The sequence below is a fragment of the Oryzias latipes genome, chromosome 16, assembly GCF_002234675.1.
Source record: "Oryzias latipes chromosome 16, ASM223467v1".
Classification (NCBI taxonomy): Eukaryota; Metazoa; Chordata; class Actinopteri; order Beloniformes; family Adrianichthyidae; genus Oryzias; species Oryzias latipes.
The window spans coordinates 18,079,799-18,092,130 of NC_019874.2; the positions used below are offsets into that span (position 1 = coordinate 18,079,799).

Here is a 12,332-nt window from a genome sequence, read left to right on the forward strand (position 1 = left end):
TCTGTTTTACCAATCCTTTGAATGAGCTGCCTATAATTAAAACAGAACTATTTCCCAAATTACAGATAATAATGTCAATAAATACGGTGGACTGAACAAAGGATTTGTTTAATCATTATTGATGAGTAAACTTTTGTTTTGTGTAATTTTCATAATCTTCAGTAAAAGAGATGCTTGTAAAGTGCAAATGTATATTTATTATAGACTAAGTGAATTGATAACACACAAAAGACATAAAACCACACAACAGAAAAATTACTTCACAAATGTATCAGGTCGCTTCACCGCGACCCAAATGTCACCCCCTGGCTCTACCAAATCAGATGGTCTTTGTGATATTTGGCGATCATTCCACCCCGCAAGGAGTGCTCATACCTTTTTTTCCACAGTTCATCAATCATACTCCAGGCTAGATTATTTCTTGGTCAACAGCTCTTTGTTGAGCATAGCTACGGAAGCACTACTATCAGTGACCACGCACCGGTTTCCCTGTCTCTAAAAAACAAAACATCACCATCTTCATTAAGGAGCTGAAGGTTCAATACATCGTTACTCAGAGACCCTAACTTTATCGACTTTTTCGCTAAAGAATAGTCCTCATATTTACAAAACAATGACCACTCAGGAATTTCCTCATGCCTTTTATGGGAAGCCGGGAAAGCAGTCATGAGAGGGAAAATCGGCTTCCCATGGCCGGTGTTTCGCCCGCGGCCGGTTGTTTGGCGCTTGGCCTGGCCCCCCGGGGGTCGGCGATGCATCCACGGCAGGGGTTAAGGGGCTTCATTGGTTTTTTTGAATGTATTTCTTCATTTCATTTTATTTCTTTCATTGTTATTATTATTATTATTATTATCATTATTATTATCGTTATTATTATTAATATTATTATTATCATTATTATTATCGTTATTATTCCTTTATTTATTTATTTTAATCTATTTTTGGTTCAACATTTATTTGTTTTCTTTTTGGGGTGGTGGGGGGGTGCTAGTCCCTTAGGGAAGTCAGGGCATGAATGGTGGGGCTGGACCTCTTGCCCCTTTTCCCCAGGTTGTGCCCATCCGCCTTCTCATCCCCGTTCCCATCCAAACAAACGTTCCATACAGGCACGTAGGGCTCCGGGAACTGGATGGGTGGGACATGCTGGCGGGTCTCACTGGGGGTGTCTTTCTCTGGGATCCCGTCGGCGCCCGCCCTCCATTCCACTTTTACTCGCATATTAGACACCCTGATTCATCTAGGGCCTTGTGGGGATGGTCTGGTGGAGGGGGGCACGGTGAAACGTGCTCATCTTTCACTGGTCTGCCCCACAATTTTAACTTCCACTTTAGACACACACACTGCATGTTAGTACCACACACATAGCAAATACACAACAATCACAGAGGGACCCCAGACTGGGGGGGCTCCACTGCTTGGCAGCGATAGGGCCTTGCACACTGGAGACCTCCTATTTTACCTGCAGACAGGTACACACAGTACACCCACACCACCATACATCGGTGGGGTCGGGGAGGGGCGTCTGCCGCTCATCTTCGCCGCTCATCTTCGTGTAAGAATTTCATCTTTGATGTAATATCTGTCTTTCCAGCAGATCTGGTATAATTGTTACACAGCTTAAAATATTAACTCATTCAAATCGGGGCGGCCGTGGTGCAGCGGTAGGGCGGTCGTCCCATGATCGTAAGGTTGCAGGTTCGATTCCCGCCTTGCACGCCCATGAGTCGAAGTGTCCTTGGGCAAGACACTGAACCCCACCTTGCCTCTGGTGGTAGGCGGGCGCCTGTGTTTGGCAGCGGAGCGACCACCAGTGTGTGACTGTGTGTGTGAATGTGTGTGTGACTGGGTGAATGGGTCTGTGACTGTAAAGCGCTTTGTCCTTGTAGGAAGAAAGGCGCTATATAAGTATACGCCATACGCCAAATCAGCGCTTGTATCCCCCACATTCTCCACCACTCTTTTATTCTCTTCCACCCCCCTCACATTCTTCCCCTCTCCCTCCCCACCCACACTAAATGTACAAAGAAATAAAAAAATAATAAAGTAACAAAAAGGGGTTTATACAAATTTACACTCTGGTTTTTAGAAGTTATATAACCTATTTTTGTGATAGTAATACCTGTCCAACACAAAAGGTCTTCAGCTCTAATCTGTTTGCTCAGTTGCTCGACAGAACAAGTTAAAAAATATATATATGTATCAGAAAAGTCCAGCCTTTTTTCATGTTTTTTTTATTGATAAAGTGAAGCAGCAACAAAAAAAAATAGCACTTCAGAATTAGAATGAAAAAACTCTTATTACAAAACAAGTAAACCACTGTTTAAAACAAGTAAGTACATTCCTGTCTGTGTACTTCCTGGAAACAAGTAGCCTTCAGAAACCTTAAACCAAACTATAATCTCAAATTGTCCACAAAGAAAAAGGGGGAGTAAAAGAAAATTTGTTAACTACCATTTCTTCCCAACACACAACTACCATCACACATTGGCATTGTTTCTTCTCCTAAATAAAAATAAATAAATTTTAAGAAAAAGACTTCACATGCTAGATTAAACACTTAGTGTGATCATAAAGATCAAGGCTCCACTGTCCTTTCACTCTAGTCGGTCAGAAGCCTTATTTTTCCAGTTAAGATATTGAGAGTTAAATTTGCTCCTATTTGAATCATATTTCTAGTTCCAATAGGAAATGGTCGTCCTTCCAATTGTGGCCTAGGGTTAAGATTTCAGTTCAAATTAATAAATGGTTAAGGAAGATGCCTTGGCTCTCCTTATTTTTTACACATTATAAATGCAGTACAGTGTGTGGTGAACAAACTTTGCAAGCACTAAATGCTTGGTGAAGACTGATCAAGAACCAAAGTTAAAATACTATTTTCTTTGGAAATGACCTGGTTACCATGGAAAAATGTCCTAAATGGAATTCCTAAATAAGGCACAATCAGAGTGGAAAACTCTACCACCTTATTATGCATTCAAGCTGTACAGAATTTTCCTTTAATAATAATAATGACATTAAACTTGAAGTCTGCCTCTGCACAAACATGCAGCAACCTGGTAAACTCTAACATTCGTAAATATGTAACATATTCTTCTTTTTCCATTTAACCATCTTCTATAAAAAAAACTAAACTGATCTTGTAAGCATTCTAGTGGACAAATATAAACGTTTACTGTCTTTGCTTGAACCTAGGATATCCTGTAAAGTGCAAACTCCTTCAATTATGGGTCCTCTCATCTTCTGGCCTCTTTCTTTGGCTCTGGGACCTCTGCTTTTGCTTCTTGTTTGGGAGCCTCCTCTTTTTTAGGGGTTTCCTCTTTTTTGGGGGCCTCTTCTTGTTTAGGGGCCTCCTCTTGTTTAGGGGCCTCTTCTTTTTTGGGGGCCTCCTCTTGTTTAGGGGCCTCTTGCTTGGGGGCTTCTTTATTAGGGCACATATTTCTTAAAAGAAAAGATTATCAGTAGAGAACACAGTGAGTACAAATATTATTAACTCTTTCATTGCAGAGAGGAGGTAACTATACCTCGCTGCCTCTGGCGCTTCTTTCAAAAAGTTGCAAACAGCGCTTGGTCCTGCAAGCTGCTGCTGCAATGCAGCAATTTCTGACTTCCAGACCCCCGTTTCTTTCTCGGCTTCATCTGCGAGATTTGTGACAAGAGCATCTTTAAGTGAAAAGAACAACTGCACACTGTGGATTAAACAATTCATCAATGTGAGACGGAGTATTTGGAAGAGAAAAAAAAAAAACAAACGAGTTGGAAGAAAATAATTTTTGGTTTCAGCAGGTTTGGATATATATATCTATATATCTATAAATTACATTTTATGACCTTACCTTTAAGCTTATTCATATCAGTTTCTGTTACTGCCAGCTGATCTTGAGAAGATTTCTGCAAATAGAAGATATCACAGTTTGCATGGAGTGTTTGGTTCAGTAAACAAACTAACAAAAAATGACAGTTGATCAAACCAAACTTCAACAAAAACCAAAGATGCACCTGTTAAATAAATAAAAAATGTTTGGTTTGACACAGTTAAATCATGGCTGAGGACCAGCCACCTTTCACCAGTTTAACACAAATAAGACGAGCTGGAATTTCCAGTATGTGCAGAGAACAGTGACACCTGTCAGAAAACATGTCTGGTTTGTTTTGTTGAGCCTGAATTATTCCCCATGGGCCCACCTGATTGCCCTGGCACTCATTGGCGGATCCCTTTGTGGAGTCCAGTTTGGTCTGGAGGATGACCACCTGTTCCTCCAGGGTCTTCTGCTCGCCCTCGATCTTCTCCTTCGTGTGCTGCTTTTCCGCCATCTCATTCTGGTAATCCGTCAGCACGTCGTTGGTTACCTTCAACTTGATGTCCTGAAACCTGACACGCTTGTCGTCCTTCTCGTGGTCTTTCCTCCGCATTCTCATCACCCCCACCAAAGCAACCGACACCATGAGGGTCATGGGAATCACAAACTGCACCTTCATGGCGTGCAGGAAGAACTTGGAAGATGGTTCCGAAACGGTTAGCGACGCTGGAGTTGTGTTAGCTGAAGGTCTACCTGTTGCAGCGGCGGTTTCCTATGTTTCCATGCGGGTGTCAGCGAGCTCCTCCCTGTTAGCAAACGAAAGTCATTGGAGCTCGGACAGCAGGTGATTCACCTGCACTTGTAGCTGGCTGGCCCTGTGCTGGGGCACGGCTTACCGATTTGAAACGCCCTCTTCCTTCTCAGAGGCCGACATGACACCTGTTATACTTTCACACATTTCTGACTTTCAGTCTAGTTTTATAAAAGTAATAAATTCTGAGTTTATCTGAAATATTGATATTAATAAGTGAAAATAACCTAAATATCTGCTAGCTTATCTGCTAAATTAGCCCAAACAGTTTTGCAATTCAAAACTTTATTTAAAACTTTATTTAAAACAAACAGAAGGTTCGCTACAAGGATTTAAAATGTATTTAAAATATATGTATATATCTATATAATTACTTATAAAATACATAAAGTGGAAACATATTCTGCAGATATGGTGGAAACAACGAAAAAAGCCGGCGCAACAAAGAAGCAGGAGGACCGTCACGCCCCACAGGTTGAACAGGTAGATCAGGCTGACATCACCATCCAGGAAAGAGAATGAACCTGCGGAACGACGGACGGATATCTGCGGAGTAATCACCTGCGCTCTGTACCTTTTACCCCCAAACACCCTCCGAGATGAAGGTCGTCGTCGTTTTAGCTCTTATCAGCGTGGCCGTGATGGGAGCCATGATCTTCCAGACCCTGCGCCAGGAGATGAACCTGCGCAACATGAGGAACCAGATGGTGGAGAGCTCGGTCGAAATTAAGAGAAAGGAAGCCTCCATCGTGGAAATGAAAACCAAAATCCACGAGATCAGGTCAACGCTGGAGAAGGTCAACAGTAAAGTGGAGGAGCTGAGGAAGAAGAAGGCAGAGGGGGAGAAGTTATTACAAGAAGCTGAGAAAATTCTGGAGACCTGCAATGGCGAAAAGGTAACACACAATGACTAGTTAGTATTATAAATAAACCTGCAAAAATACATTCTTATATTGTTTTCTTCTTTTTAATAGACCCATGTGAATATTTGCATCTTAACTGCTTACAAGTATCTCCCCATGTTTCATTTTTAGGTCAAAACCGACAAAAAGAAGGCAGAGCTGGAAGAAAACTTAGCTCAACTCAAAAGTAAGACAGATAAATAAGAATTTGATTATTTATTATTTTTTATGGATTAACTAAAGAAAGTTGTTTTTCCCTGGTCTATCTATTTTTCCCCCAGCTGACCATGAAGAGGCTAAAAACAAAGCCCAAGAAGAAATTCGGTCTTTAAAGGAGCAGGTTTTAAGCAGAGACAAAGCTCTATGTGCTTATGCAGATATGACCAAGGAAGAAGCACGGTAAGAACTTTAAGCACTTTTTGCATCAGGAGCAACAAAAAATAAAAATTATGTTTTGGCAATGATGGAGGATGTCTTTAAAATCCTAACTTAATTTTCTTGTTCTTCATTTTATTTCTTTAGGAAGCTGTGTGGAGTTTTTGAAGAACCCAAATGAAGTCAACCTAGTCAACTTGGACAGTTATCAAATAAACCAGCTTTGAACATACTGTTGAAATTCACTGATGGCATAGAGATCCTACCTATTTTCTTAAGTGATGAGGACTGGGTTGATCAACATCACGTTCATGGATCAATTAGAGAGACTTCTGAGATTGGGACATGGCTGTTTGTATTATTTTCAAAGGTGACCTTTTTGGTTTTGTAGGACTTATTTTGTTAAATAATTTTGTAATTCTTTGCATCCGTGACCCTGGCTGTCATGCACAGTTCACAATGTCTATGTGAGCTATATAGGGTTCATGTTTAGCATAGTTTGGATGCCCTTGTGTGGATCACTATAGGATATGCAGAATGTCTCCTGTGAAAACCAGCTTAACCTTGATCTTTTGTATGTTTTATTTTATGGAAATAAAGCATCATTTTAGATGCTAAAAACATCAAATGAATGCATTGAGAGTGATAAATAAAAACAGACATTTTTCTTTGTGGCTTTTATGTAATACCAGTTTCTGACTGTTATGGTTTCTGATATTGTTTCATGAAAAAAAAAAAAACATGTTAAAAAGGTGTATCTGCTAGTTTGTCCTTTTTCTGTTTGTCATACCTAAAAACTTTGTAAAGGTAATTATGTTTTCTTCTCGTTACTGGGTTTTCATTGCACTTAAACTCACCTGTGCAGACTGACAGTTTTTCAGAAATAAAATAAACAAACAAACCCACTTGTTTTTCTATATGCTTCTAAAAGTTAATTTTTGAATGATCACGAAGTGGCAGGAAATGCCTTTAAGAACAGCCAAGTAAAAAAAAAAAAATATATATATATATATATATATATATATATATATATATATATATATATATATATATATATATATATATATGAATAGAATAGAATAGAAAAGGTGTTTAATAATCCCTGAGGAAAAATTTAAAACTGGCCATCTGCCCACTCATAAAACATACACATATTAAAAACAATAAAAATAGCAATAGAATAAAAAGATTAATTGATAAAAAGATTAATAATTTAAAAGCAGTGGGTAAGAAAATGAAATAAAATAAATAAAAACAAGAATTACAAGAAATTGCTTCTAAGATGCCCTGCCAGAGAATTGTATTGTAATATATATATCTTTTAATGTATTGATTTTGTTTATTTGAAATGCTTTATCTTTGGTTAAACTTTGTTTACGCAGTTAAACTGCTGAATGCATAATGTTTATCGTGCTTTAATTCATTGTGTGGATTTCTGTAATTTCAATATGAGGTTAATAGGACTTTAATATTTCAATTTAGGAGAAAATGGCAAATGAACATGAATAGTAGTAAAGGTAGTAGATACTAATAAAAGTTTGAAGTTTTGAAACACTTCCTTTCATTCTCAACCCTTGTGCCATCCTAGACACTTTAATATTGGGAGTTGGGTCAACTAGACCCAATAGGCAGTGCGCTGAACCTTTTTTCTTCAATGATTTGTGAACTTCACTGGTGTCCATGGATTACATGAAATCTTTCCACCTTTATCTATCTTTGTCATGGTAGGGAGAACATCTCAGTGTAAGGGTAGAGTCATCTAAGATAGCACAAGGGTTAATTCCACAAGACACAGACATCCCTAAGCAAAATTAAGTTTCTTCATCATTGTAAAGGCAGACACTGCCACACTGTGGATACTTCTGTTTTTTTTCTATCTATTCTATTTTTTGTCTTATTTATAAGTTCAATAATTCTTGCATTTACAGAAACTTTCCATTCATCCATCCTTGACATAATGCTGCTCAGCTGCTGTATTTAGCTCAGAAAATCAACTGCTTGCCTCTCCAAAGGATTACAGGCCTCTATAACCCCCCAGTAGTGGCATGGACTGGTCACCTGTGCCATGCTGCATTATTCATACAAAAAAAGGCCCCAATTATAGATACAAAGTCTTGTAGACGATCATACTTTTTAAAACTGTGGCATTTTTGGTTTTTGTTTTGTCTTAAAAGTTATTTCATTTCAAGAGACACTGATTTTTTTTTAGGACTAAATGAACAAAAATAAATAAATATATGTACATGTATATGTACGACGGAGTTTTACCCCAAAACTCCGTCTCCGTCCTCCTTTTGGTGTGAAAAAATTATCAATCGTTACCATAACAATGTGGGTATTACCGGAAATGTGATCAATTATTTACAGCCAATCACAATGCACGCTATCAATCACGTGGGTGTGACGCAATCTGATTCCTCTTGCCGGCAGGAAGCTGGATGAAGTGTTTGTCATCGTGACACATGAAAGTCACCGCTTAATTTAACTGAGTGAAATCCAGTAGGAGGTATTTTTGCAATCTTCTGCCGCAGAACACACTCCTGTGTTCAATATGTACAAGAGGTATTTCACAGCTGATACGTTTGTAATGCAACAAGAGTATTTCATAACGGGTTTAGCTAACGAAGCGTTGGACGTTTCGAAGGACAAACGTCAATAGCTGGGGGGAAAACTACTAACAATTCGTCTTTTCGAGAAGTTGCAGCGTTAAAAAACAATCGGTGCTCGCTCACTCCTTCAAAGATGGCAAGGAACCTCGCTAGAATACTCGGAGGCTGTGGGAGCCTCGTTCCATTCATGAAGACACCCGCGTGCCCTCCTCGCAACAGCAGCAGCATTCCTCCTGCCAGGACTCTGGTGGTGAGTGGAACGATCAGCTGTTCGGGGAAAGTGCTGGAATCAACGCATGTCATCTTTTAGAATGGGCTTTTGTCTGTGGAAATCGCCAGCGCCACATTATGACAGGTTAAGTTAAGGCCTCTGAATGGCTGCAGCTCAAGCGTCATGTTGGGTTGACTGTTGGGACATTGAGATCCCTGCACACAGACAGACAGAGTTCATATTGTCCATGGCATAGAAATCTAAGAACTACACTGATTTACAATGTTTTGTGAAATTTGATCATTATTTTACTGCTCTTTGTTAGTTCTGTTTTTCTTTCTTTCTTTTTTTAAATATTAAGAAAATAACAATGTTATTACTTTATATGTATTAATCTTTAAATATTAAATATAATGTTTATTTTTATTTAGTCAAAAAGAAACCAGGTGAGAAACAAATTGCTGAAAATACATGAAATTGGAGCCACAAATCTATATCATTATAGCTCATGTTTTGTCTGAACACTTAGCATCTGTACAACTATGTGCAATTTTAGGAATCCAGTCCGTCGGCTCAGTCCTGTCCTGTGGTTTCAGGTAACAATGTCTTTATCTGAAAGGTCTGAAAGCATTTTTTTTTTAAATCTCCAGCAGATGCTCTTCTCCAAGTCCAGGGACTTCAGCCTGCCCAACTCCTCATGGGGGGAAGAGATGATGCGACTCTATGAATTTTATAACGGCCAATCTGACGTAGAAACAGAAGGAGAGGAGAACCAGGGGAGGGAATGGAAGAGACTCCCAAGCTACAACCGTTCCCTTAAATATGCAACAGGTACAGAAACAAAGATTCTTGTCTGTTTTTAAAAAAAAATCCTTTGGGCACTTCAATGTTCCAAAGCACAGTTTGAACTTTGATAATCATTATTATTATTATCTGTTCACATTTTTAGTCTAGACATAGTTTTTAGGCACCTAGAGACACAATGCAGAGAAGCTTTCACATGGCTGTGAACAAGAATTCCTGACTGTCACAGGGCTGTGATATTAATGTTTTACTGACCATGCAAATTTAATCAGATTCAAAGCATATTATAGTTACAAGACAAAAAAATTAATCCCAAACATTCGTTAGGAACACCAGATAATATAAATTTGTTCAATTTGTTGTCATTTCCTGCATTGGATTTTGGCCAACCTTGTTTTTTATTTTATTTGACTGATAAGTAACTTTAGGACAGGATTAAATGGAGAAAGAAAAGTTTCTAGCATATAAAATCTAACTTTTACAACAAATAATTTTAATGTATGTACAGTAATGAACTGTAGCTTTTATGAGTCACTTTACTGAATTCAAAAACTGCTGCTTTGATCTTTCTTTTTTTTTTAAAGCAAAAACATAAGGATGGTTATAAAGATGCACTTGGTCTTAGTTTGTTAAACAGAAAGCATGAAAGTTGTTAACTTTTCATATAATAACGAACAATCCTTTTTTTTTCTGTCACATTAGGTGGAGTTTATCTGAGCAAAATAATCCAGTCAAAAGCGCGTCTCTTCACCCGAAACATTCGTGAACCTGGTGCTGCTTTTGAATATGTTCTCTTTATCAACAAAGAAAAAGAGAGGTGTGTGTGCGTTTTCCAAGCGGGACACTTGCTGGAAGGACCTCCAGGGTGAGACAGCTTTTCTTGCCATATTGATTTTAGAATCAAACCACTATAAAAGTTGATGAGTGTTTTCTAACATATTCTTTTTAGGTAGAAATGAAGCAAACTCTCAAATTAAACACAAACAAGTATTTGCTGTCATTTGCTGTAGTTTGGAGTGTCTGACTAATCCGACATTTCTTGTGTTTTTTCATATTTGCCATAATGAGAACACACAGTAAGTATGAATTTATGTGGCTTCTTTTTCCATGCTGGATGTAATTCCAGACATGTCCACGGGGGGGCAATAGCGACCATGATTGACACAGTGACTGGAACTCATGCATCTGCGATTTCTGCCCCAGTTATGACGGCCAACCTCAACATTGACTACCGCAGGTATGAAACGATGTGATATAATTTATCTTTGGGGTTTTTTTTCTTATGAATCCTATGTATTCAGATCTTCTACTTTTCTTTATGAAAAACAAAAATTTAAAGTCATTGGAGCCCTCAAAAAAATTAGTTTATTTATGTATTTGTTGCAGCTGCTTTTTCCATTAATTTACCGTTTGTACAACTTTTTAAGTTGATCTGCCTTTAGCATACTGACACGAAATATTTTGGTACACATTGTGATTCCACAGCTCCCAGATGACTCTTGTTTTCAGTGTTTCTGGTCTTGACTTCACTATTATGGGTCACCTCGACCTAACAAACAGTTTTTCTTATTCCAAGCCCCATCCCACTGGGAAGCACAGTGTTGATTGAGTCCACGCTGGAGAAAACAGAAGGCAGAAAATTATATATTTCATGCAAAGTGACCAGCACTGATGGCTCAAAGAGGCACACTGATGCAACAGGTAAACGCATTTCCCCAAATTTCAACACAACAGCCTTGTCTGTTAAGAGCTGCCTTCAATGTCACTCTGCTGTTTTCTTTCATGCAGCACTGTTTGTGTCGATCAGTGTCGCTCATCTGCTGAAAGGGTGACAACATTTCAGTCTGCCACAAACAACAAATCTGTCACAGGTGTGTGTGTGTGTGTGACACTGTAAAAAAAAAAAAAAAGTGTCCTTTTGGTTTGAAATATGTACATATTTTCTATAAAATGAAAATTGAATGTAAATATAACATTGTTTGCTTTTAATTATATGCTATTTTATTAACAGTTTCTGCCAACTTTTATTTTGACTTCACATATCTTTAAACTTTATTTAAGGTGTATTTTATTGTTGAACAAAATTGTATTGTTTTCAGGTATATTGTGGCCTTAAACATGAATGAGCTGTACTTATTTTTGTGGAGTAGCTCAATAAACACTCTTCCATGGTGCAACAGAAAACAAACTGCAATAAGTATATATCTATATTTGTCCTTCTTTTAGTATTTTTTGCATATGAGCTCATTTGTCCTACTGGTACAGCGTCCGCCCAGAGATTAAAATATTATGGATCAAATCCATAGTTTTGTCATTTGGGAGTTGAACCACCAAATGGAACCTGAGCATGACTGCTGCTCACTGCTACCCCAGACAGTGGGTCAAATGCAGAAAACAAAATTTCTCCCCCCTCTATGTGTGACAGCCAGCGTGACTTTAATGATGCACATTTGTTTTGATCTTTGCACTGGGGTCGTCGGTTGTTATATCACCATGTGATGGATGTGGTTGTACTTCAATAAGACCTATGGGTTTTTCACGCTTATGAGGGTATCATGACTTACAAACAAAACCAAAAAAAAAAGCTTTTAAACTTGAAATCGTCATATCAGCACCTGCTATTCACTCTGGCGCTCGGAGCATGAATCTACATTCAGATATGACTGAGGCACGCCACACAGTGCTTTGATAATGAACATCATCTGCACCACACAGATTCCTGCTGCTCTGGCATCGCACTCAGACCACATTGCTAATAATAGAATACTTATGAAAAACACCTGTGTTTTTTACATTGCTTTTTGTGTGAAAGCAGTGGTGTCT

General features: G+C 38.5%; 3 protein-coding genes across 4 annotated transcripts; 2 read left to right on the top strand and 1 right to left on the bottom strand.

Moving 5' to 3' along the window:
- Positions 1-2,214: 2,214 nt before the first annotated feature.
- On the bottom strand, positions 2,215-5,254 carry LOC101172681 (FK506-binding protein 4). Its single transcript, XM_004078132.4, has 5 exons — positions 5,170-5,254; positions 4,183-4,603; positions 3,834-3,888; positions 3,522-3,636; positions 2,215-3,438 (listed from the first exon to the last, which is right to left on the bottom strand). The coding sequence occupies exons 2-5, from the start codon at positions 4,474-4,476 to the stop codon at positions 3,234-3,236; spliced, it is 669 nt and encodes a 222-aa protein (XP_004078180.1). The 5' UTR covers positions 4,477-4,603; positions 5,170-5,254; the 3' UTR covers positions 2,215-3,233.
- LOC101172357 lies at positions 4,997-6,790 on the top strand. The gene is made up of 4 exons (XM_004077885.4): positions 4,997-5,504; positions 5,643-5,697; positions 5,792-5,909; positions 6,033-6,790. Exons 1-4 carry the CDS (start codon positions 5,208-5,210, stop codon positions 6,064-6,066), a joined length of 504 nt encoding a protein of 167 aa, XP_004077933.1. The 5' UTR covers positions 4,997-5,207; the 3' UTR covers positions 6,067-6,790.
- A 1,482-nt stretch (positions 6,791-8,272) lies between these two features.
- LOC101172604 (acyl-coenzyme A thioesterase THEM4) lies at positions 8,273-11,709 on the top strand. 2 transcript variants are annotated; one of them, XM_004077886.4, is made up of 6 exons: positions 8,273-8,744; positions 9,359-9,536; positions 10,212-10,374; positions 10,636-10,746; positions 11,086-11,210; positions 11,298-11,709. In XM_004077886.4, the coding sequence occupies exons 1-6, from the start codon at positions 8,628-8,630 to the stop codon at positions 11,339-11,341; spliced, it is 738 nt and encodes a 245-aa protein (XP_004077934.1). In that variant the 5' UTR covers positions 8,273-8,627; the 3' UTR covers positions 11,342-11,709. The 2 variants fall into 2 exon arrangements, with proteins under 2 accessions (XP_004077934.1, XP_011483565.1); XM_011485263.3 differs by having other exon boundaries at positions 8,274-8,744; positions 9,356-9,536.
- Positions 11,710-12,332: the final 623 nt, after the last annotated feature.